This window comes from Barbus barbus (assembly GCF_936440315.1).
Source record: "Barbus barbus genome assembly, chromosome: 18".
In the NCBI taxonomy this organism is placed as follows: Eukaryota; Metazoa; Chordata; class Actinopteri; order Cypriniformes; family Cyprinidae; genus Barbus; species Barbus barbus.
In genome coordinates, this window is record NC_136746.1 from 27,175,735 (window position 1) to 27,203,143 (window position 27,409).

Genomic DNA, 27,409 nt, shown 5'->3' on the forward strand with positions numbered 1-27,409 from the left:
ATGAGAAATTGGCATTTATAACCACTAGATGGCAGCGGAAGACCACTAATGGCCTTATTAAGCTGTAAAACAGCACTGTTCAATGGCTACTGAAGGATTCAAGTTAAAACATTATAAAATCACTGTTATAACATTTTAAACCTCATTGAGTCAAAGTTTACCATTTTGTTCATACAGACATATCAGCTTTTATAATTTTGCCAGATTATGATTACAGTGAAACCTAAAAATGACATCTAAACTCTTAAAAACTGAATAAGTGCAATAGGCTTTGTTACCTATCACTTATTTGAAATATCTGCATCTGCAACAAAATGTGTGTGCATGTATGTCTGTGTATGAGTGTTTCTGTGTGTGTGTGTGTGTGTGTGTGTATACAAGTGTTTTTCTGTGTGTGTGTGTGTATACAAGTGTGTTTGTGTGTGTGTGTGTGTGTGTGTGTATGTGTGTAAGCAGGCTTTATGATTGTTATTGTGATGGTTTGACCATTTCATTTCTATGTGTGTGTGCATGTGTGTTTTTGTGTGTATGTAAATATGCTTATAGAGTATTAATAGGCTAGTTTAATAATTTTGAGATTGATATTATTTTGAAAAACATGCTTTTGTCAACTAGCTTTCAGTTTTTAACTCAAAATCAATCAAATCATTGCAGTGCTGTTCTTTAGACTCTCTAGGTCAATAATTATCAAAAAAATGTGATAATTTAACAGAGACTGGGCAAAAAATAACACTATTACAGTTAAAAAGCTCAAAAACACAGTGTTGTATGAGAAATAGGCATTTATAACCACTAGATGGCAGCGTAAGACCACTAATGGGCTTATTAAACTCTTAAACAGTACTGTTCATAAGTTGCTTATGGAGATGCTATAAAATCACTGTTATAACATTTTAAACCTCATTGAGTCAAAGTTTACCATTTTGTTCATACAGACATATCAGTTTTTATAATTTTGCCAGATTATGATTACAGTGGAACCTGAAAATGACATCTAAACTCTTAAAAAGCGAATAGGTGCAATAGGCTTTGTTACCTATCACTTATTTCAAATATCTGCAACAAAATGTGTGTGCATGTATGTCCGTGTATGAGTGTTTCTGTGTGTGTTTGTATGTGTGAGTGTGTGTGTAAGCAGGCTTAATAATTATTACTGTGACCGTTTGACCATTTCATTTAAATGTGTGTGTGTGTGTGTGTGAATATGTTCATAGAGTATTAATAGGCCAGTTTAATCATTTAATTTCACTGTGTGTGCATGAGTGTTGTGTGTCTGTGAGCCTGCTCTCCATTCTGGATGTTTTTAACTGTCAGCCGTACATCCAGGTTGACCAAGACCACCTTAAAGGGTGTCAATTTCACGAACCCCGGTTAATCGCTGCTTGCAGCTATATTTCAAATTATTTTTATTATCATTAGTGATTGTGATGACGAATGAGTACTACACTCATCAGATGAGCTCAAATATTTAATAAACGAATATGCAAGAAATAGCATTTTGTGAGGGATGGGTGTTTGAAATTTGTGGGAAACTGGGACTTTTTGCAGATTTCTGTGCCCTCAGATTTCCATGGAATTGGCATGTCATCATTCCCAATGTTCTGCACATCCATCTGCAAATTGGTAATTTCTACCTCATATGTCTCTCTCAGGTTGATGACACCGGAAGCTACATTGTCGTTGATGGCAGAGGAGTAAATCGCATTAAACGGTGCATCATTTGTTTTGGTAAGCTCCAGTGCAGACATTCACATTTGATCCTTTTCACCTCTTTGAGCAAGCAGTGAAGGCTCTGTTCCAAAACCTACGTAGGCAGCATTTCCAGTAGTCATACAGTAAGCACGCTTCCGATGCAAAGTGTAAGCGGTTCCAAAATGTAAGCAGTATCACGCTACCTCTAAAAATACCTAATTGTATTCAAATTCTAAGGGAGCATACACACAATGTGTTCATGTTTAGAAAAGATTCAAGTTAGTATGCAGTGTCATATCATGTGTAACACGTTGCACAAGACACAAATGAGTGCCATGGTCAAACATGCCTGTCTAACACATTTACATTGAAAAACAATGGAAAAGCAGCGCAGTGCAATCCAAAAACACGCACTTTCTGAATGGCCCCCCCAAGATAGCATTGCATGCATACTTTTTGTAGAAGTAAATCCCACAATGCATAGCAACAAGTTCAGGAAAAATGAGATTGAGGTCTCTGCAGAGTAAAAGAGGGCGTTTCTGAATTTGTGGGTGTTTTCAAACTGCTGGGAGTTTCTCAATCATACAAACAAAATGATCCCCCTTACCTAACCCCACCCCTAAACTTACCATCACTATGACGTCAGCCAATCAGGACACATGGTCTAAAAACGCCCCGATCTGGTAACTCCCATTACTTTGCTGCAGAGACCTATACTTGGGAAAAATCCATCTATAATGGCAGATGGCCGCTAAATAAAAAAAGTGTGTTGCTTGTAAATAAACATAAATAAAATATAATGCATTTTTTAATCAATATTTGTATGCATTGTTTATTTTTATGCTTACTAGAGTATTGTCATCTAACATCAGCAAGCCAACTTCCTAATGAGGAGAAATCAAACCCATAATGCATTGCAACAAACTCTGTAAAGGCAAAGTTAAAGAAATGTTGTTTGTGAATCCAACAAACTGCATGTTTTAACCAATATTTGTGTGCATTATTAATTTTATGCTTAACAGAATATTATGTTATTTTAGCAACATTAACGAGCCAACTTCCCATAATGCATTGCAGGCAGAAAGCTCAATAAAAAAAAAACACAACCCCTGATTCTAAATCCCCCAAAAATGTGTTATGACCAATGTTTGTGTGCATTAACAATTTTGTTTATTAGAGTATTAAGCAATGTAAACAAGCCAACTTCCCAGTGAGAAGTCAATCCCATAATGCATTGCAGCAAGCTCAATAAAAAACAGCTCTGATGGCAGACAAAGTTGTACAAATGTTGACTGTAAATCCAAAAAATCTTTTTACAAATATTTGTGATTTATTTTTATGCTTATTAGTGTGTTATCTTAGCAACGTCAGCACACCAACTCCTCAGGTTCCATTTTTATTAGAATGCGGCTTATGTAGGCAGGTTTTGAATCATGGATGTCTTTAATCACAAGCCGAGTGTTTTTATTCTCTCTTGCCAGATCGCTGTAACCCAGACCCAGTGTGTGGTGTAATTCTGCGGCCTCCGCCCCTGCAGATGGATTTGGACTTGTCTGTGCTGCTGGATGGGTCTGATAACCTGAACACTCAACAGTATGTAAATGCGAAGGAGCTCCTGCTGTCTCTGTTGGACCAGATCGGTGTGAGCAGCGAGCCGAGCAGAGCTGACGGGAAAACCAGAGTATCTGTCTACCAGCAGAGCTCCATTTACGGCTCCTCTTACATCAACGAGGAGTTCAGCTTCACTAAATTTAAAGATCGCAGTATCATGAAGAGGCATATTACTAATACAGTGAAGCAAGTGGGCGGGACATCTCATCCTGAGCCTGCTTTGGAGTGGCTGATTACTAACGTTATCCGTTATAACGTTAAATCTAAATAATTTTTTTTTGTCACATGCATATTAAGTTATGCATGTTTTATTTTTTTTTTCATTTTAGCTAAAGATTTAGTATTTTTGTTGTGTACTTTTTTTTTATTTTTTGTATGTTCAAATGGTTTTTATTAATTTTCATTTCAGTTTTAGTTTTAGGTAATTTTAGTACTTCAAGGTAAACTAAATGAGAAATGTTCGAAACTTGCTTAAAATAAGTTTGTTTTTTATGTGTATGTGTGTGTGTGTGTGTGTGTGTGTATATGTGTATATATACACACACACAGTGGTGTGAAAAAGTGTTGGCCCCCTTCCTGATTTATTTTTATTTTTTGCATGTTTGTCACACTTTAATGTTTCAGATCATCAAACAAATTTAAATATTAATCAAAGATAACACAAGTAAACACAACATGCAGTTTTTAAATGAAGGGTTTTTTTATGAAGGGAAAACAAAATCCAAACCCACATGGCCCTGTGTGAAAAAGTGTGACTGTTAAACATAACTGTGGTTTATCACACCTGAGTTCAGTTTCTCTAGCCACACCCAGGCCTGATTACTGCCACACCTGTTCGCAATCAAGAAATCACTATAATAGGACCTACCTGACAACATGAAGTAGACCAAAAGATCCTCAAAAAGCTACACATCATGTTGAGCTCCAAAGAAATTCAGGAACAAATGAGAAAGAAAGTAATTGAGATCTATCAGTCTAGAAAAAGTTAAGCCATTTCTAAAGCTTTGGGACTCCAGCGAACCACAGTGAGAGCCATTATCCACAAATGGAGAAAACATGGAACAGTGGTGAACCTTCCCAGGAGTGGCCGGCCGACCAAAATTACCCCAAGAGCGCAGCGACGACTCATCCAAGAGGTCACAAAAGACCCCACAACAACATCTAAAGAACTGCAGGCCTCACTTGCCTCAGTTAAGGTCAGTGTTCATGACTCCACCATAAGAAAGAGACTGGGCAAAAATGGCCTGCATGGCAGAGTACCAAGACGAAAACCGCTGCTGAGCAAAAAGAACATAAAGGCTCGTCTCAGTTTTGCCAGAAAACATCTTAATGATCCCCAAGACTTTTGGGAAAATACTCTGACGAGACAAAAGTTGAACTTTTTGGAAGGTGTGTGTCCCATTACATCTAGCGTAAAAGTAATACAGTATTTCAGAAAAAGAACATCATACCAGCAGTAAAATATGGTGGCGGTAGTGTGATGGTCTGGGGCTGTTTTGCTGCTTCAGGACCTGGAAGACTTGCTGTGATAAATGGAAGCATGAATTCAGCTGTCTACCAAAAAATCCTGAAGGACCATGTCCGGCCATCTGTTCGTGACCTCAAGCTGAAGCGAACTTGGGTTCTGCAGCAGGACAATGATCCAAAACACACCAGCAAATCCACCTCTGAATGGCTGAAGAAAAACAAAATGAAGACTTGAGTGGCCTAGTCAAAGTCCTGACCTGAATCCTATTGAGATGCTGTGGCATGACCTTAAAAAGACGGTTCATGCTCGAAAACCCTCCAATGTGGCTGAATTACAACAATTCTGCCAAGATGAGTGGGCCAAAATTCCTCCACAGCGCTGTAACAGACTCATTGCAAGTTATCGCAAACGCTTGATTGCAGTTGTTGTTGCTAAGGGTGGCCCAACCAGTTATTAGGTTTAGGGGGCAAGCACTTTTTCACACAGGGCCATGTGGGTTTGGGTTTTGTTTTCCCTTCCTGATTAAAAAAAAACTTCATTCAAAAACTGCATGTTGTGTTTACTTGTGTTATCTTTGATTAATATTTAAATTAGTTTGATGATCTGAAACATTAAAGTGTGACAAACATGCAAAAAAAAAAAAAAAAAATCAGGAAGGAAACCAACACTTTTTCACACCACTATAGATATTATGGTCTTATTTTTAAATTTAGTTACAATAAAAACCTTGGTGTACTGTATATCTGCTGTTGATTTACAGAAGAAATCTTACCCCGGTCATCAATGCAGCCTCGTGACTGTCGTGGTTTTGTGCTGAGGCCTGTTAAATCTAGACCACAGAGAGGTAATGTGATTTACCAACCACAATCATTAAAATAAAATCACAAAGTTAATGCATGTATTGTGTATTTTCAAAACCATTTGGCTGTAGCAGCAGAAGCATTTTCTTTGCATGTTTTTTCTGTGTACTCTGTTGGTGCGGTGACAGTCGATTAATCTCTGGGCTCAATAATCCAAAGGTTTTAGGGTCTAAAAATGTGACCTTGTTGACTTTTGATTCTTTGCACTGTGCCAAAAGTGTAGGTCCTGCTTAGCCCATCTATGGCTGCTTGCATCTGCATTTACTGTTGTCTCTTGCTAACCTGATTAATTAAAACATAAGAATTCTTGTCTATCTAATAATCCTTCGCTACACTGGGCTTCATGAAACATTTTGTTTTAATTTGCACATTGAAATATTGGAATATTGAACACTAATTAGCTGTACAAGACACTGTGCTCTGTGGTTTGTATTGATATGAACCAGTCTAATTGTGTCTTCGATATATTCTGCCCACTGAAGAGATCATCGCAACAGAGGAACCTCTGGAGGAATATGTTAATAATGTTTATGATGAGCAAAACACAGAACCTGTCACTGAACCAGGTCAATATGATGACACTGAACAATTTACAGAAGAGCACAAGGAGGACCAAACCGAGCACCCAAAGACTAAAGGTGGCAAATGCAGATGTTACTGGCCAATTTAACCCTCGATTTAGCTGCTCTACCTTTTTTGAAGTTTCACATATCTCTGGTGCAGTACTGTATCCTCACTCGCATTAAAAATGTACAAGCTGTTTCTCTGACAGAGTTCATTATTCAGTGCCGCAGGGAATTAGTGGAGTGTACTGTTTGTTTCCAACAGCACGATGCTGGGGGGGTTGGTTGGATATAGCCCAAATCTGAAATTATGGTTCACGAATCATTATACAGATCGGGACTATTGAATCATTTGATTTATATCATAATCATTTCGTGAATATAATGATTCTTTCTGATCACAGCTCTAGATCAACTCTGAATCAAGAAAAAAGAGGTTAAGATTTTTATGTATGCGAAATTTAGCTAGCAGGAAGCACAAATTAAGTTAGATTTTCCTATATTCTCTTTCGACTAGTTAAGCTTTTAATGCGGATCTCGGTACACAACACATCTGAACCTGAGTTATGTGAATGAAATACTGAATAAAGCTGGTGGTAGGTTTAATGGAAATTACCATTTTCCTATAAAATGCTTTTCTTACCTGACATAAATGATGCTACAATGCCAGTTTTGTTTATCCATGTTTACAGTATGTTATGCGTTGTACAGTAGGTGGTGTAGGAATGTGTCTATGTTGTGTTTTTCTGTATACAGACTACATTAAACAAGACACAAGTTATTTGGGAGAGTAGCCAGGGTCTGAAGCCAGAATGCTGCCTTGTGGTCTTGCTGATTGACCACCCAATGAGAGAAAATGTCCGCAGATACAGGTAGTGTCTGGAAGTGGCCATGGGATCATTTTATCTGCTCTTATTAATGGTGCACTCAGTGCGGATTCAGCATCGCATTAAAAAGCAAAAATCATCAGTTCCAGATGCAGTATTTGCAGCCAGCCTCAATTAATTTCTTATGTGAAGTGTCTGATAATAGTTATGGAGAGTAATATTGAACTGGTCATGTGATTTCATGTGAACATGATCTCAGCTGCTCAATGCAACACTGGTGGCCTAAAGTTTTATATAGTTAACATATGATATATTAAGATTTGTTAAGTCTTTTATGCTCACAAATGCTGCATTTATTTAATCACAAAGACAGGAATATTGTGAAATATTATTGCAATTTAAAAGAACTGTTTTCTATTTGAACATATTTTAAAATGTAATTTATTTCTGTCATGCAAACCTGGTTATTAGCAGACATTATTTTGTCATCGGTGTCACATGGGTCCTCACAATTCTAATATGCTGATTTGCTGCTGCTCAATTATTATTGGTGTTCAGTCATTAATAATGTTTTTTTTTATTATCAACACCAGGTTTCATGTCTTTGACACCAAATGCCATTGTTTCTCACAAATGTCTTAATCGATTCTAGAGTGACATTTTCAGGTAATAGTGACTTAAAGTAAGCCTGTGTCTTAAAGCCATCAAATAAGTTTAGAAGATTTGCAAATTTAGCACAATCGCTTTTATAATGCTTTTTATTGTGCATTATATTCAACAGAGAAACCAACCACTTAAAGTCGTGGAACAACGTGAGGGTGTTTAATTTTTGATGCACTAAATTAGATTAACTAATAATTTAAGGAAGCAACAAACACAAAGCTGTAAACAGCTGCAATAATCCAAAAGTGGAATGTAAACACATTGCATTCAAGCTTTTTAATGCAAAGATAAACAATTTATAAATCTTGTCTTGCATGTGTGGGTCTGTGTATACATGTTTTGGAAGTCATCTTCTCCTAAAATGGAAATTGTAGCGTTGAGGAGTGGCTTGATGAGTTTAAATGAAGAGTTTCTGGTTTTTAGTTCCTCATTCAGAGTCTTCGGGTTGGACTCGTCCCATCCATGCCTGGGCTCTGTGTAAGTTGACCTCTTTGCTCTCTTCTTTTATTCTATTTAGATTATATTCAGAGCTGTTTGCACTGGGGTGATCACAGTGTAGTCCATGCAAAGGCATGATGACACTATGATATACAGTATTTTTAAAATCAGTAGTTTGTAAGAATTCCTAAAATGTTTATGTACCTATAAACCTACCTTTTATAGAAAAGATGAGTGGGTTTTTCAGGTTTGTTTTATAAACAAAAACAAATACTTTTAAAGCAATCTTAAGCATAGATTTTATTCATGAGTTTAATTCAAGTCTCTTTTTTTCCTGAATTAATATCTATCATGAGTGTCATGTTCACTAGCCAGTATTTTCATAGACTCTGGACTGATTTTAAATGCATCGGGAAGGGAGCATATAAGGGCTGACAATCCTTGCTAAAACTAAGAACTCAATTGATGCTGCAATTCAAATCTCTAGGCGCTCTGCTTGCATTATTGTTATTGGCTTGGGATGAATATGAATTAGAAATATGTGACCCTGGACCACAAAAGCAGTCTTAAGTCGCTGGGGTATATTTGTAGAAATATCCAAAAATACATTGTATGGGAACAATTTTTCTTTAATGCCAAAAATCATTAGGATATTAAGTAAAGATAATTTTCCATCAAGATATTTAGTACATTTCCTACCGTAAATATATCAAAACTTAATTTTTGATCAGTAATATGCATAGCTAAGAGCTTCATTTAGACAATTTTAAAGGCGATTTTCTCAGTATTTAGATTTTTTTGCACCCTCATATTCCAGATTTTCAAATAGTTGTATCTCGGCCAAATATTGTCTGATCCTAACAAACCATACATCAATGGAAAGCTTATTTATTCAGTTTCAGATGATGTATGAATCCCAGTTTCGGAAAAATTGACACTTATGACTGGTTTTGTGGTCCAGAGTCACATATTAGAAAGGTTTTGTGAAACTTGACAGTTGAATAGCATTTGAAAATATGAGTGTTTGGTTACAACATTTAAAGACAAAATTATATCAATTAATATACAGTATTAGCTCTTGGCTCAACTTTTTAACTAAAGATAAATCAAGATGGTTCCTTGTGTCCTTGTACAAAATCCTGATGCATGTTAAAGAAAAGTGAATAATTTTCCGAACATATTTTGTAAAAATGTTGATTAATATTTATAATTTTCTAGTAGTTTATCGTTTAGTTACATTTACATTCAGTAATTTGCACATATAATGTAAACCTGAAACACTGAAGAACGTGAAAGTGAGTGATGCTTCTAAACATTCCATCTGTCCTGTAATTTTGCCGCTCTGCTAGAGATGTCCACCTGTTTTTTGTCTGCTGGACTGGATGTTCATCTCGAATAAATATTTTTCTTAACTGTTGGGAGATGTTCTGAGGAGGTAATAGTAATTCAGAGACTAAGGAGATCCACAAACATTAGCCCTTAAGAGGAGAACCCTCTTGGTGCTGTCCAACATAAACAATCAGACAACGATTGATTTGTTTTAGGTCATCCTTGAAAAGTTTATATGAGAAACACGAAGTGCACATTTACACATTTATTCATTTAGCTGACGCTTTTATCCAAAGCGACTTACAATTGCTATATATGTCAGAGGTCGCACGCCTCTGGAGCAACTAGGGGTTAAGTGTCTTGCTCAGGGACACATTGGTGTCTCACAGTGGATTCGAACCCGGGTCTCTCACACCAAAGGCATGTGTCTTATCCACTGCGCCATCACCACCCCACGTGCATGCATGAAATATTTTTTTGTATCTGAAGATGTGTTAAATATATGTATAGATTTGGAGTCTTGGCCATCTGGGGTTTGTTCGTTGCTACATTTGTGTGCAGTGTAAGAAATGCAAATGCTGCTGCATGCATGCTGTACTGGTGTACATTTGATAAAGTTTGATCTGACTTATGGTTTTGCTGACCTGTTGACTGTTGTTTACACAAACATGAAGTGTGCTATTTGGGACAAGGCCTTTGTGTGGTAATGACGTAAGTGGTTGTAGGCCAGTAACACACAAAAACAGTAACACTCACATCTCAACCTTACAATCTTTATAAACATTGTTAGTTATTTTCATATAAATCAGGAAAGATCAGTGGAAACTGGGTCTCTTTTGGCTTGTATAACGACAACCCTACTAACCTAATGTATCTTTCTTAAAGCTGAATTGTGTAATTTTGTACATGCTCATTATATTTGCAGAAATTATATATAAGTTGTGCAGAACATTTTAACATCATTCATTGCTTTTTTCAGGGAACAAGGAACTCAAGCATGGAGACAGATTGGGGATTACTTGGCTTCCTTGTTCTGTCATTATGTTTTCTAGTCAGCAATGGCCGAAACATTGGTAGGGTCAGGATTTACTAGATGAGATTATTAGTAAATTTATTTTTAATTATGATTGTTGATGCAATTAAAAATCTCTGGTCTCCTTCTCTTAGAGTGTACACAGGAGACTGTGGCTGACATTGTATTCCTGGTGGATGGCTCTTCCAGTATCAGGCTGGAAAACTTCCGAGAAGTCCGTGAATTCCTCTCCTCACTTGTAGAGAACTTTGATGTTGCTCCTGACAAGATCAGGATCGGTCTGGTCCAGTACAGTGACACGCCGCATACTGAGTTTTCCCTCAACACTTACCAGAACAAAGAGGAAGTTATCAGCTACATCCAAAATCTGCAATATAAAACCGGCGGGACGTTTACCGGCCAGGGTTTGGAGTTCATGCTGAAACAACAGTTTGTTGAAAAGGCCGGAAGTCGAGCACAGCAGAATGTTCCTCAGATTGCCATTGTTATGACAGATGGTGATTCTCAAGATGAGGTTGAGTCACAGGCTCAGGAGCTGAGGCAAAGGGGAATCAAAATATTCGCCATAGGAATCAAAGATGCGAAAGAGTTTTTACTGAGAGAGATTGCGAGTGAGCCGTACGATCAGCACGTCTACAGCGTATCAGACTTTGCAGCTCTGCAGGGAATCTCTCAGAGTGTAATCCAGGAGGTGTGTACCTCTGTAGAAGAAACGCGCAAAGAGGTCATCAAGATGTCAAGAGGTAACATATTACATTACAAAACTATTAATTACATGCATGAAATTTGGTAGTGCCATGATTCTGGATCACCGCTGTACTGGAATTTATTGAGTGAGAGAACTTGATGAGAGATCAGTAGCCAGTTGAAACAAACCCTCTCTAAGCTCTCTATTGGCTCATATTCAAGGTATGTTTTTTTAAACTTGGAATATTAGTTTGACAAAGCCTTGATTGGGTGGTTAAGATATTTTTAGGGTTGAGCTGGAGTTCGGAGGTCATGTAGTTTGAATATGTGTATAAAACCAAAAACATTACAAGCAAGTATTCCGTAATACAATGTAACGTAATACAATGTAAATTGCTTTTGGGGGGGATTTTTGATAATCTGCTATGTGCAAGTCTATTTATTTTTTCAGAAATAAAGCATACTACGTCAGAACAGCCTGAAGGACTGTGTTGATTTTGATACACATAACTTGAAAGATACAGATCAGAAGTTATTCATGGAATTTTAAGCGATTTTTCAATAGAAAATTTAGTCTGATGAGGTAAAGACAGAGCAGGTTCAGTCAGAACAGTCTGACATTTAAAAAATATTGTGGATTCTCAGGTTAAGCCAACATAATGAAGGTGGCACATTTGCAGCAAATACTGATTACGCCATTAAATGATCTTTGTATTATTCTATTAGTACAAACGCAGAATCAAGTGGTCAAAGTTCTAACTAAAATTCTTCCATTTGCCCTAGGCTGCAACGAAACTGCTCAGGCAGACATTGTGCTCCTTGTGGACTCATCTGGTAGCATTGGAGACAGTGATTTTGAGGAAGTGAGGACGTTCCTCCATGTTTTTGTGGACAGTTTTAACCTTCGACCCAACAAAGTGAAAGTGGGACTTGCCCAGTTCAGTGATAGACCGTACCAAGAGTTCCTGCTTGGTGAATATTTAGATAAGAGAGACCTGCACCAAAAGCTGAATGGTCTCGTCTACCGTAGAGGAGGCACCAACACTGGTCAGGCTCTGACTTTTATCCGTGATAATTACTTTAGTCTGGCCAGAAAGAATGTTCCTGGCATTGCCATAGTCATCACAGATGGAGAATCAAATGATGATGTGGAGGAACCTTCCCAGAGACTACGAAACCTGGGCGTTTTCATCTTTGTCATCCGGGTGGGAATAGGCAACATGGGAAAACTGCGTGCCATTTCTAATATCCCACATGAAGAGTTCTTATTCAGCATCGACAGTTATCAAGAACTGCAAGGTCTAAAAGAGAGTCTACACAACAAAGTGTGCTTTACTGTGACGCTCCAGTCAGAAGGTAAGAGATTTTATTCCACTATGTGTCTATACTATGTGATTCTTGAATTTAGATACCTTAAAATGAATGCAAATAAAACAAAAACTTTCCTCAAATGTATTAAATTTGTTTCACAATGAACTATCTGCTGTTGTCTGCACCCTGGTATGGAACAGTTTATTGATTTATTGTTTAGATGCAAATAATTATATTCCTTTGTTTCTATTCTCTTTAGCTTTTGTGCCAAAATTTGCGGATCTCTTCATATTGGTTGATAGTTCAGCATCTAAACAAGAGCAGCAAACAATAAGGTATTTCCTCTCAAGACTGGTCAAGCAGCTCAACGTGGGAAAGGATTTTAATCGTGTCGGCCTTGCTCAGTTCAGTGAAAATGTCAAAGAGGAGTTCCTGATCAATTCTAATAAGACTGAGATAGTGTCATCTATTAGCAGCCTGACATTGAGGCCTACAGGGGATCGTAGAATTGGCAATGCAATTGAATATGCTCATGAAAATTTCTTCACTAGTGCCACCGGAAGCCGTGTCGCTGAAGGATTTAAGCAGTTTCTGTTAGTCATTTCAGCTGGAGAATCTGCCGATGGTGTCATCCAAGCATCCCGCACAATCAAAAATGACGCAGTGACAGTTTTTGCTGTTGGCTTGAACAAAGCTGATGCGGATGAGATGAAGTACATCTCTAGTCAACCACACAGCTACAAGTTAGTAGGTAACATGCCACAAGTGCAACAGAAAATTAAGTCTGCCATTGACACATGGGAAGCTGCTGCAGTTGCAAGGGGTGAGTGAATGCATAATCTTACATTCTTTTCATAAAACCCATTACCAGTTATTAACTTGTCCCCTTTGTTTAAAGTTTTAATAGTGATTTGAATATCTGTTATGTAGTAAAGAATCTGGTTTGTAAAGTTCTCATGTTTTTTTGACAGAGTGCATTTTTGACGTGGTGGCAGATATCGCTTTTATTGTTGATCAGTCCAGCAGTATCAGATCCAAAAACTTCCAACTTGTGCGTGACTTTCTCGAGAACACCATCGGCGGTCTCGATGTGGGTGAGGGAAAAATTAAAATAGCTGTGGTCCTCTATAGTGACTTTCCTCGAGCCGATGTGTACTTCAACACCTTCAATGATAAGTCTGACATCCTGCGCTACATCAGCAGCATGCGATATGGTCGTGGTAAAACATACACCGGAGCTGCTCTCAAGTTTGCCAAAGAGCACGTGTTCACCGAAGCAAGAGGCAGCAGAAGAGATCAGCATGTTCAGCAGGTTGCTGTTGTTATCACTGATGGAAAGTCAACAGATAATGTGGCCAGTGCTGCGGCAGCATTGCGGCGATCTGGCGTCACTGTATTTGCACTTGGTATCAAAAACACAGAGGAGGATGACTTGAGAGAAATTGCATCCTACCCACATACGAAGTTTGTAGTCAGTGTGGAAAGCTTTGATAAACTAAATTCACTTTCAAATATTTTAACCAAAACACTTTGCAATGAAATCACAGCTTCCATCATACCTAGAGCCTCACACAGCTTTGCGTTGCAAGGTTGGTAAGATGTTTTTACTTATTTTCTTTTAAGTTAATTACTGGCCTTAAAATCACAGCGATTATCTTATCCGAATGCTCTAAATCTTCTTTCACTCCTCTTCAGATTGCAAGAAAACAATGAAAGCCGACATATACTTTCTTCTGGATGAATCAGGAAGTATATCCTATGAAGAATTTGATGACATGAAGAACTTTACTAAGAAATGGCTTGAAGCATTCGAGGTTGGAAATGACCATGTGCGCTTTGGGTTGGTGAAGTTTGCAAGCCGTGCAACCACAGTTTTCCGATTACATGACTATAACACAAAAGCTGATATTGAAAAGGTAGTGAATGCCCTCAGAATGGAGGGAGGGGGGACCAGGACTGATCTGGGATTGAGAGAAATGATCTCGCTCTTCGAAGAAGCAGTACGAACACGTGGGGAAAAGGTTCATAAGCTCCTGATTGTCATCACAGATGGCGAGTCAAGAGGAACAGAGTCGGTAGAAGTCCCTGCTAAACTTCTGAGAACGGAACAGAATGTCAATATTTATGCTATTGGTGTGAAAAATGCATCCGTGCCAGAGCTGGAATTAATATCTGGCAGCCCACAAAGAACATTTTATGTCAAAAACTATGATTTCCTCGATGAAATCAAGGAAGACATCATTACAGAAATATGTTCCTTTGAAGGTGAGAAATTAAGTTAATGACATATATTTATACTGTGTATATATATATAATATAAAATTATACAATTTTGTTATTGAATGGGTGATAAAATAATAGTGCATGCAGATAAGTCTTAATTTTTTTTTATTATTATTTATTCATTTATTTTTTGTCTTTGCTTAAACAGAAGGAGTGTTCACTTTATACATTTCTTATTTTTAGGTTGTGAAGGTCTTTTTGCAGACGTTGTCTTCCTGCTTGATGGATCAGAAAGTGTTAGTGCTAAGGACTTTGAAAATATGAAGGACATAATGGAGCTTGTGATAGATAAGTTTGCAATTGGGCCAGACAAAGAGCGTGTTGCGGTTGTTCAGTATGGGACAGACCCAAATGAGGAGTTTTCCTTAAATACATTTGACGACAAAGCAGATTTATTACAGAAAATTAGTAATATCAAACAGATGAATGGAAAAACGTATACTGGAAAAGCTCTTACAGAAGTATTACAGACTTTTGACATTTCTAAAGGAGGACGATCGAATGCTCTAAAGTTCTTGATCGTTCTTACGGATGGAGAAAGTTGGGATGATGTAGCCGAGCCTGCTAAAGTCTTGAGAGACAATTCCATCAACATTAATGCCATTGGTATGATGCATGCAAACAGATCTCAGATTCTTGCCATTGCTGGATCCCATGATGGAGTGTTCTTTGAAGACGCAGTTGCATCCCCAAAAGAATTAAGCAATGACGTCCTTCTCAAGATCTGCAACACGGGTACGTAAACCAAATCTGAGATTTTTAGGAGAGACCACATCATGTCAGTAACTTCCATCAGTTCATGTTGAATCCCTTGGAAAAAAATGTTTTGTGGCTTTTAGTCAATATCTGTCAATATCCTCCTAAAAGTGCACACATTAATAATAGTCTTTCTTCTCCATGAAAATCACCCAAAAGTATTAATGACTCATCTTGCGCTCAATATCTGTCCCCTAAGTCCCATCAGACTATCTGGATCTGACTAGCTATAGCATGGAGACATTTATGGCACATGGCTGTTTTGTCAATAGGCTACACATTTTTAATGTGTGCGTCTGCTAAAAGCTGTGTATTACAGTAAAAACCCACATGAAATATTAGCAAAAGTGTATTTTTCTCCTTTCAAAGTGATTGTTCTGACTTCTGAATGACTTCTAAAATTATGATCATATATCTTTCCAGAATGCAAGACACCAGAACTGATTGACATAATCTTCCTTATTGACACCTCTGGAAGTCCCAATAAAGATGGTTTTCAGGAAATGATAAACTTAATGAAATATATGGTAAGGAAATCTGTGGTTGGAGAAAAACGGGTGCGATTTGGTGCCGTCACCTACTCTAACAACTTTCATTTGGAGTTCACACTAAATCAATACTACAGTCAAACTGATATTCTGAGGTTTATCTCAAACCTCAAAGCTTCAGGAGGAAGCAGAAACACGGCCCGAGCCCTGAGCTATACACTCTCCTACTTTGACAAAACACATGGTGGACGACGAGCAAAGAATGTTCCCCAAGTGCTATTCCTGATAACAGACGGCAAGGTTAATGACTTAAGTGGTCTGTCATCATGGACTGAATCACTGGCAAATTCAGAGGTCAACGTTTTTGCTATTGGTACTGAGGATGCCAATGAACAACAGCTAAAGGAGTTGGTGGGAGAAAAAGGAAAAGTGCACTATGCAAACACCTACCAGGATCTGGGTGGACTACAAAAACGGATCGCCCAAGAGCTCTGTGATCTTACCAAACCAAGTAAATCTAAATTCTTATCACTAAATACTTTGTGCCATACATTTTTCTGGAAATGAATCCAAAGTTCTATGTGGGTGTTTAAATTAATTGATATAAAAGGAACATATATATATATATAGTTGATAGTTATAGTAAGTTGACTTGCCTGAGTCACTTCATGTATCTTGATTGATCCGATTGATGTCCAGTTATACCTCATATAAATCTGATCAACGCTTAATGATATATGGTAATATAATTCATTTCAAAACTCTTTGTTCCCATATGATGCTTAGGGTTTGTATCTCATGGTTGCTTCTTCCATGATCGTTTCCTCACGTGAGGAAACAATCATGGAAGAAGCAACCATGAGATACAAACCCTAAGCATCATATGTTGATTGCTTATGTGGTGAAGTTGCATCTTGTATGTGTCTTAGACCACCTACTGAATTATCTGTAACTATCGGTACAAATACGTGATCTGAAGTGATCAAGTGTACATAGTCCCTTAATAATGAGAAGCTTATGGCCAGCCAATCTTGAGTTTCAGTGTTGCAACATTAATGTTGTCCTAATGTTTTTTTGTTGTTGTTTTTGTTTTGTATCTGTTTATAGTTTGTGAGATGGAGGTATCAGACCTTGTTTTTTTAATTGATGGATCAGAGTCGATTAAGGATCCAAGTTGGAATACTCTCAAACAAACCATGATTGACATTGTGAAAGAGCTGGACATTGCTCAAGACAAATGGCGAGTGGGTGTTGCCCAGTTCAGTGATAAATTCCTGGATGAATTTCACCTGAACAGCTACACTAGTTTTGCTGAAGTGGAGAAAGCTATAAATTACACTAAACATCGGAAGCAGGGCACAAGTACTTGGGACGCCCTGAGAAATATTAGATACTATTTCACGAGAGAGAATGGATCCAGAATAGATGAACGAGTCGCTCAGAATCTCTTGCTGATCACAGATGGATATGCAAATGATCCAAAGGACTTGAATGCATTAAGTTATCTCAAAAACAAGAACATAAAAATAACTGTTATTGGGGTTGGCGGTGATATAAAGAAAACTGAGCTGCTTGAAATAGCTGGATCATCTGAACGGGTCCTTATTGAGACTTTTGAAGGCCTTAAACTGAATACTACCATAAGGAAAGTGTTACATTTACTCTGTATAGGACCAGTAAAACCAATTGTACCTGGTAAGTAACTAGTTTTATAGTATTCATAATTTTATATACCAAATACTCTACATGTAAGCTCTGTTCCTAAACCTCATGATATGTTGCCTGCCTCCAAATGACTCTGTTTATTATGTACCTTATGAACTGCTGTCTGAAGAGGAAGCTCACATTCTGCAATAGTCAGATGGAAAGTAAATTTGATGAGAAATCAAATGTATTTCCATGATGAGAAATTATCATTTAATTTAAATTTCATTTTTTCATGAAAGTAACATTTTTCGATGAAATATAGTATAACAAGATTTGTTCTAAACTTCCACAAATTTCTGACCTCAGACGGATGAATACATTGAACACATGACCATGCACAAGTGAACAGTTCCAACAATTCTCTCTTGTCTTTGATGTTCATTAGGGATGTAGATGTTAACTGATTGACTGAACTTAACGCTTTAAAGCTAAAAGACTAAAGCTATCACTAAAGACTAAAGCTATCAGTTAAGTTACACATTTTATTATTTTTAGAAACTATATTCCAATTAATATTGTTACAAAAACAATTAATAAAAATCAAGCATCGCACTAGTTCAGTCAGGCCATGTCAGTCAAGCTCGCATCAGCTGATAGTCAGCTGTTCCTGATGTGTACCAATCCAGTCTTGACACTTATCACAGTGGTCCATTTAAATTTCTATACTTTCAGCATCTCTCTTATCACATCGCTGCTTTCAAATCAAACTCCCTCCTCCAACCCCAACTCCTTGAACCTGTAATCTAACTTTTGTTTCTTTAATATACTAAGGCGTGTACATGCATAGCATGTATGCATTTGCATTATTGAATTAAAGATGTATAATATTTTGTCTTTAACCTCTCCTGAAGATTGTGACCCATTGTTTTGTTTGAACAGGTTGCGATATTGACATTGCCTTTGGGTTTGATGTGTCCAGACAACCAAACACACAAACTCTGTTGAGACCTCAAGTGGAACCGTTGGTTACTGCAGCCATCCATCAAATCTCCATGATGGGTGATCTATGCTGCATTGAAAAGGACAAGATTTCAACTCGATTTGGCTACAGGCTTGTGTCTGGACAAGATGAGACTGTTCTGGGTGATTTTAACTTTGAGAGCTACAGCAAGGATGTGCTCAAAAAAGTGATGTTATTGCGACCTACAATGCCCCTGGCTTTCAACGGGTTTCTGTTAGATTCCTTCAGAAAAATGTTTGCCTCCTCCACTGTTAAGGCGAAGGTGGGAATGTTTTTGAAATCTACAATTGTACATCAAAATGACTGTATATTATATTCATAATGTTAATGTTCCCTTAATTAAACAAGGGCACCTCTGCTGATGTTATTTTCAAATGATTTTACATTTGTGATGTTTTACTGACACACTTTCACAAGAAATATATTTGAACTATCATTTACACAAAAGAAACACTATGCACTTGATGTTTGGAATATTTAAAATAATCCATTTAAAAATGCTAATTCATATGCAGTGGGATCTACAACAGGCTCTAATTAACAATAGATGGAAGAGGCCAGACAAACATGGTTGGGAAATCAGATTGTATTGTCTGAAATATTATTATTTTTTTTTTTTTGGAGTTGGATACTTAGATTTCATATCCCGATATCGCTCATCGACACCTAGATCGCATTAAATATTTATTACTCATTCAGTTGATAGTACTCAGATAATGGCATTCACATATAATTATGCTGCTCAATCCCATTTGACATTTAATTGTATGTTTGTGTCAAGGTTTTGATAATCTTCACAGATGGGCTGGATGATAACATTCAGCATCTAATGGCGAGTTCAAAGAGACTTCAGGAAAGTGGTAAGTGATGTCTTTGGCTGCATCAACATTAATTAGGGTGTATTTGAAAACAGTGTTTTCATTTTGTCCTCAGTAGGGCTATCAGGCAGTTTGCAAAAGTTGTTTGCCCACATTGGAATGTCTGAAAACGCTTAAATCACCATGCTGCATGTGTGTAAAAGTAAGCTCAGTAAGATATACCGAGAGACTAGGCATAGAAGAGTTATAATTTTATTAAAAAAATATTCCACCACTTGCTGGTGCATCCAGGTAACACTCGAAATTCCAGGGGTGTCAAACTCAGTTCCTGGAGGGCTGCAGCCCTGCAGAGTTTAGTTCCCACACTGCTCCAACAGGCAATCCACATAGTTTTCAAATAAGCCTGAACGACTTGATTAGCTGGATCAGGTGTGTTTAATTAGGGTTGAAGCTAAACTCTGCAGGGCTGTGGCCCTCCAGGAACTGAGTTTGACATCCCTGAGGCCTGTTTCATGAAACAGGTTTACCAAATAAGTCAGGTTTATTTCAGTTAGTCTGACTTACTGTCAGCTGATTTAGTTAAAAATAAGCCAGACTAACCGAAACAAGCCTCGCATACTTGGTAAACCTGTTTTATGAAACAGGCCCCTGATATAGACCCTTTTTCTGTTAGTAAACATTGTGACATTTTTCTGTGGGTGGAGCTTAGTTGTAGGCAGAAAGATTCCCTTGACCACTTCTGGTCAAGGGAATAAAATGGATTTGCGCTGAATAGCGCGGTAAAGAAAGTTTCAGTTCAGGAGATAAGCAGATAAGATTATGTGATTTGAGATCGCCGAGCTGGGCCATTCTGTGATTCCCCAACCGGACCTCACCGGACAATGGCACCTTTTTAGTTATACCCAGTGTCATTACCCCCTCCTACCCTGTGTATTTTGAGCCCCGGGATGCCCCCTTTGCTTAAAACAAAACAATAGGGTAAAATTTTTCCCCTGCGCTGCGCTGAGACGACTCGCAGGAGAGCTCGTGGGAGATTCCCATTTATATCACGAAGGTTCAAACTCCAGTCCGAACACCACTGGCCATGAGCTTTGGGCTCTCTCATGGAGAATATTTATTTATATAGCATATTTTATTTTAGATCAACTAGAAACAATGTTTAGTTTATAAAGTTTTATTTTGAAATGTAAGTCAATACCAAATGCCTGAAGTCAGAGCATTTCAAGATTGATCCACCTAAAACTCAATTGTGTGTAGAACTTTAATAAATTTTGTATGTATGTAATTCCATGTGTTTTTTTGGGGGGAAAACTGCCTTTTAATAATTTTATATAAGTAGCTCTCATGTTTTCTTGTGCCATGTTTTCTCTGCTTTTTGTGGGACTTTTCTTCCACAAATATTTGAAGTCAAAATCTGTGACCCTGATTTCCTCTATGGTCACTCTGTACTAAACCCAGGTGTTCTTATTTCTGATGTGTAAACTAGGGGTCAGTGCACTGTTGATTGTGTCTTTGGCGGGAATAATAGACGTTCACCAGCTGGAATTTGGGAGAGGTTTTGGCTACATGAAGCCATTCACCATCAACATGCTAAATTTAGGCAACGCTCTCGTTAAACAGATTGTAAGTATCAAAACAATGCTTATAGGCACTGTTCACTCAAAATAACCAAAGGAGCAGTGTGCGGTTCTTACCAGGCTTGTTTTTTTATGCCATCTGCACAAGTTGCATCAATAACTCAACATTAGCTGCTCTGAAAGAAATCTTGTATTGATTGTATTTTTGTGTATTTTACAAAAGACGGCTTTTCATAGCTACTTCCCTTTAACTTGTTTAGATAAAATAGTGTTGTCGGTTTCACTTATTGTGTGCCTTTCTCTCGCCTCAGGAAACAGTGGCACTGAGGATATGCTGTGATGTACCTTGTTCATGTGGCGGTATACCTGGACCACGAGGACCCCCTGGAATCCGAAATCAGAAGGTTGGAGCCCCTCAATTCTGATAACGTTGAATATGTGTTGTGGGTTTATATAATTTCCCTTGCTACGTTTATCTTGGATATTTTCTCACTGAGGCTGATGCATTATATCCTTATGTGAATGGTAAATGCATCATGACTAAATGTGATAAATGCAATTTGACTAACATGAGGTGTCTTATTTAGAAGGCAGCTTGATTTTTGAACAGCCTTCGCATCAGGAACGTGGCTACGATGTCTTCAAGAAATTCTGCCTATGCAGGTTTTATGTGTCAGCATTCCTGTATTCTTTTATTATTTAGGGCTTTACTGGGCAGAGGGGTCATCCTGGATTTCCTGGAGAAGAAGGTAGTATGGTAAGTGAAATTGTCAGCCTAATTTTTGATGTCACATTGCAAGTACCACCCCAAGTGAACTGTTACAGAATTGTGAGACTGAGTGAAGATTCAAATGCAGTGTTAGGACAGTCCCAAATCATAACCAAACAGCAAGCAAGGGTCAAAACTAAGGCATAACCATGTCTTGAATATCTGGGGGATAACAGTGCGCACAGAAACTTGTCAACACTATCCTTTGACTTTTAGTAAATTAGCTTCAATACTGAATCGCTACATTATATCTCTCACAAACTAGGTGATAAAATTGCTGTTTTTGAAATAACTCAGCTACATTGTAAGGATGTAGCTGAGTTATATCAAAGGACCCACCTTTCAAAGGACCCACCTACAATCCCTGCTGGACCTGAGACTCGAACCCACAACCTTCGGGTTACAAGTCCAACTCTCTATCCACTAGGCCATGACTGCCCCGTTCAATACAGCATAGGTTTTGTCGCACTACAACAATAATTTACAAACAATAATCTATTTTTGTAAGGGTAGGTGTAGATATTAATAAAACATGGTCGTTTATGGTCGGAGCTGTATCCCTTCTAGCCACAACCGGAAAGAGTTTGGGGTGAAGTGCCCTCTGGAGGCCATCAAAGGCACTACAGCTGTAAATAGGATAAAGTGAAACACTTTTTTTCCTTGTTTTACATGTTTTGTGAAATTTTATGCTTATATAAGCAAATGAGGCATTATATAATTAAATAGGCACCAATTTGGACACATTTTCAGAACAGAATTAATCTAATTAATCTAAATTAGTGCTGTCAAACGATTAATTGCAATTAATCGCATCCAAAATAAAAGTTTTTACATAATATATGTGTGTAGGGTGTATATTTATGTATATATAATACGCACGCATGTATATATTTAAGGAAAACATATTTATATTAAATATAGTTATAATATAAATTACTGTTACATGTATGATCTGTTTTAGTTTAGTTTCTATGTCTCCGTCTTCCTGCCTCGTTTGTTTCCATGGTTTTTGATTAATTAGTTACACACCTGTTTTCTGTTCCTCCCTGATTACGTTTAGTATTTAGCCTGTGTTCTTCCATGTTCCTTTGTCTGCTATTATTTTGGATTTATGTTTGATTGTGCCCTTCTCAGTCAGTGGATAATTAAAAGAACTCCTTCTTGTTTCAACACACCAGACACCCATAACAATTACATGAATATATGTATACATGTAAATCTTTTCCAAATATATAGTGTATGGGTGTGTATTTATATATACATAAAAATATACACAGTACACACACATATATTATGTAAACCAAAATTTTTATTTTTAATCGTGATTAATATTTTGACAGCACTTATCTGATTATTAAGCTGACATATTAGAGTCAAAAGGTTATAAAGAAGGGGTTTGGATACCTATTTTTTTGTTATTCCATGCATCAGACAATGCTGTCAACAGCATTATTGTAATTTTTTTGGTAACACTTTATTTTGATGGTCCCTTTTGAACATTCTGTTGACACCAAGTAATGTTGCAACTACATCTTAACAAACTGTCATTAGAGTATTAGTAGACTGTCTGCTTCATATCTGCTAACTCTTCATTGTGATGGTCTCTCAACAGACACTCTACTGACTGTAAGTAACTTTGCAAGTACATGTCAACTTATTCTAACCCTACCAGTCTACTAATACACTACTAACACTCTAATGAGAGTTAGTAGAAATGTAGGTGCAATGTTACTTATAGTCAACAGAATGTGTTAAAGGGACCATCAAAATAAAGTGAAAGCAATTTTTTTTATATACAAACCCTTCTGTAAAAAAATCTCACAATATAGACTGGAAAGTCTGTCAGGTGTATGTAAGTGCTACTGAGTATGAAAAACACGTTTTAAGAAAAGGGCCTTTAAGGTTAAGTATTGAAATTTAAACCTATGCAATAAACACTTAAGTTATTTTTGTATGTTTTCTTTCTGCTAGTCTGAAACATTTTAACATTCGGGCTGCCCCTTCTAATCCCTGGTTATCCGATGTTCTTTGTGAGCATCGGACCAAACTCAGGGCAGCAGAGAGAAAACTGCGCAAATCAAAAGATCCGTCAGACCAGAGTATGAATCAGTCTCTGCTTTCATATTTCTCTGCTGTAGTCCAATACTGCCAAATCTACATATTTCCACAAGATCAACAGTGCTCCAGACACACGCAGTCTCTTCAAAACCTGTCCACCTCCACCACCTCCGTCCACTTATATAACAGCTAATGATTTCGTAACATTCTTCACAGACCAAACTTGAACAATCAGTAGTCAATTCTCAGCCCCACACTCACAGGACCTTAACCCAGCCACATCCACTGATAAAACTTCCATCTTCTCCTTCTGTCCCCTCAGTGAGGCAGAAGTATCTAATCTTGTCCTCTCCAGCCATCCTACAACATGCCCTCCAGACCCAATCCCCTCACACCTTCTCCAAGCAATCTCTCCTACACTTTTACCAGCACTCTCGCACATCATCAATACATCTCTCCTCACAGGCACCTTCCCCACTGAATTCAAGCAGGCTCGGGTAACCCCACTGCTCAAAAAACCTACATTAAACACTTCTCTTATAGACAACTACAGACCTGTCTCTCTCCTTCCATTCATAGCAAAAACCCTTTAAAGTGTGGTTTTCAACCAGGTATCATTGATTCTTTCACAGAACAACAAACTGGATGCTAACCAGTGAGGTTTCAGGAGTGGCCATTCAACTGAGATGGCGCTACTGTCAGTCATGGAAGACTTGCAGAATGCAAAAGCTTTTATGCTTTAATTATGCTGCATAAATCTGCTGATTTTGATACTGTCATCAATCAGATCTTCCTGTCCGCCATGTCATCACTGGGCATTACAGGGATTCCACTTCGCTTGTTTGAATTTTATCTCACTGGTAGGCCATTCAGGGTGGCCTGGGGAGGGGAGGTATCTAAAGCACATCAACTGGTCACTGGGGTTCCTCAGGGATCAGTTCTTGGATCCCCACTTTTCTCCATATACACTACATCACTGGGTCCCATCATACAGGCACATGGCTTCTCCTGCCATTGCTATGTTGATGACACACAGCTCTATCACTCATTTCAACCAGATGATCCAATGGTAGCTGCACGGATCTCAGGCTGCCTGGTGGACATCTCGGCATAGATGAAAGAACATCACCTACAGCTCAGTCTGACAAAGACTGAGCTTCTTGTCTTCCCTGCCACTCCGACTCTTCAGGATGATTTCACCATCCAGCTAGGTTCTTCTACAATTACCCCATCAACTTTGGTCAGAAATCTTGGTGGAATCTTTGATAACCAGCTGACCTTCAAAGACCACATTGCAAAAACTGCTCGATCTTAAAGGTTTGCACTGCACAACATTAGAAAGATCAGGCCCTTTCTAACAGAGTATGCTGCACAACTGCATGCCCAGGCCTTGTAATTTCTAGGCTGGACTTCCATCATGCACAATCAAACCTTTACAAATGATTCAGAATGCAGTGGCATGACCGGTCTTCAATGAGCCCAAAAGGGCCCATGTCACACCTCTCTTTGTCTCCCTGCACTGGCTCCCGGTTGTGGCTCACATCAAGTTCAAGACATTGATGCTTGCACAGGCTCAGCACCCACCTACTTTCACTCACTATTACGAATCTACATCCCCTCCAGAAGTCTGAGATCCGCTAGTGAACGACGCCTCGTGGTACCATCACAGAGAGGCTCAAAATCACTTTCCAGAACATTCTCATTCACCATTCCTGGCTGGTGGAATGATCTTCCCACTCCTATCCAGTATGCTGAATCCCTGACAGTTTTCAAGCGACAGCTGAAAACTCATCTCTTTTGACACTACTCTAAAAAAATCTTTGTCTTTCTCTTTATCTATCTATTCCTTCCCTTTCGAGCTTGTACTTATTTGAACAATGCCTAAAACTTGGTATTATGAACACTTCCTGCATCTGTTTGCCTCTTTAAGAAGAATTGCTTTGTTTATGAATTGCCAATTGTAAGTCGCTTTGGATAAAAGCGTCTGCAAAATGAATGTAAATGTAATGTAAATTTTATGAAAAGCCAAATAGCCCAACATTTCAAAATTGACCAGTGCCTGATAAAACAATGTTTTTTACCTGTTAATTGTTCGATTCAGAAATTTCAGCATTACTAATTCACAGGATTAACATATCTGATATATCAGCGATATATCACTGATTATGCTGTGTATATAGGACAGAATACACGTTTATAGAGGATGCACATTGTGTACGCTATAGATAAAGTCTTTTTTTCCCGTCTTGTTTCTGGCAGGGAGAGCGAGGACCACCAGGGCTGAATGGAACTCAGGGACATAACGGTTGCCCTGGAAACAGAGGACTCCAGGTAATATAACATACGATTTTCATTGGAGATGCATTTCTTGATGTCGTTTGTATCAGAGCAATGCTCTGCTTGGTATTTTTGGATTTATATTAGTAAGCAAGGTAGAACAGTGTATCTTCATACACCACTTGTAATAACTGGTACTTTTTCTGTGTCTACTTTAAAGAAGTAATCATCAAAAATGATGAATCAATAAATCAGATTGTTAATATAAAAATAAAATGGTTTAATATTTTATGTTGCAAACACATTCATACATTAAGTGTGACTGATTTGATTACTATTACTAACTGCATGACTAGGATGTTTGTCAGTGTTTAATGTTCCTGTGTTAAACCAGATCATCCGGATCATGTTTACAACTGTAGGATCATACAGTTGTGCTGAATAAAGTAAATGTTTTTAAATCTCATATTAACAGGGCCAGAGAGGCTACACTGGAAATAAAGTGAGTAACGAGCTTCTATTCTATTTTCTGTTAGTGCTATTATTGCTCCCACTTTAACAGTTACTGTTCGGAGAAAAATATACACTGATAATGTTTTAGGAAATTTAATATAGACTGAAATAACTTTAATCAGTGTTTGTTCTGCTGCTTTCTTTACAACCACAATTTACACCTCAAAAATGATGTAAATGTTTTTTAATTAGTTTAAATAAAAAATAAAAAAAAATCTTTAGAAGCCATTTACATGAGAAGCAAAATTGCATAAGATATTAAGACTATTTTCATAGAATTTACACAGACTTTAGTAATGCACAAACTTTTTTCACTTGTTTTATACATTTAAGAAATGTGAAAAAATTGCTTTAACACATTCAGATTTCTCGTTAAGATTTTTTTGCACTTACGTTCACTGTTTTGATGAGGCAGTTTTTCGTCTGTGTTTACATTTTTAGGGTCATCAAGTACAAGTTTTATTTGTGCAGTGTTGTTAATTACTTCCCTAAACAGACTGTAAGTGTGTGACCCTTTGAATTCTGTCTGACAGGGAGAAGATGGGGAGGATGGGCTGGATGGAGTGAATGGAGAACAGGTCTCATCTTGATTTCTCTCCTCTGCCACTTTTCTACACTTACATTCCCATGCACTATATTAAAATAATATATTAATTAGGTGTAAATATGTAACTATTTCAATTTATTCAAAAAGCAGAGTAAAGTGTAATTTCCACTCCC

General features: G+C 37.7%; 1 protein-coding gene across 1 annotated transcript in view; it reads left to right on the plus strand.

Annotated features, from left to right (window-relative positions):
• The window catches only part of LOC306884216 (collagen alpha-4(VI) chain-like), a gene marked incomplete at both ends in the record, with an annotated part of 54,334 nt that overhangs the window by 10,220 nt on the left and 16,705 nt on the right, over positions 1-27,409 (plus strand). Inside the window, 17 exons of the mRNA XM_079439935.1 lie at positions 1,653-1,728; positions 3,174-3,455; positions 10,619-11,227; positions 11,955-12,527; positions 12,742-13,305; positions 13,454-14,071; positions 14,178-14,747; positions 14,949-15,500; positions 15,945-16,520; positions 17,117-17,371; positions 18,596-18,939; positions 19,459-19,537; positions 20,982-21,118; positions 21,384-21,476; positions 21,776-21,829; positions 26,159-26,230; positions 27,223-27,267. Coding sequence (XP_079296061.1) covers positions 1,653-1,728; positions 3,174-3,455; positions 10,619-11,227; positions 11,955-12,527; positions 12,742-13,305; positions 13,454-14,071; positions 14,178-14,747; positions 14,949-15,500; positions 15,945-16,520; positions 17,117-17,371; positions 18,596-18,939; positions 19,459-19,537; positions 20,982-21,118; positions 21,384-21,476; positions 21,776-21,829; positions 26,159-26,230; positions 27,223-27,267 — 5,499 coding nt within the window. The remainder of the gene's footprint in view (positions 1-1,652; positions 1,729-3,173; positions 3,456-10,618; positions 11,228-11,954; positions 12,528-12,741; positions 13,306-13,453; positions 14,072-14,177; positions 14,748-14,948; positions 15,501-15,944; positions 16,521-17,116; positions 17,372-18,595; positions 18,940-19,458; positions 19,538-20,981; positions 21,119-21,383; positions 21,477-21,775; positions 21,830-26,158; positions 26,231-27,222; positions 27,268-27,409) is intronic.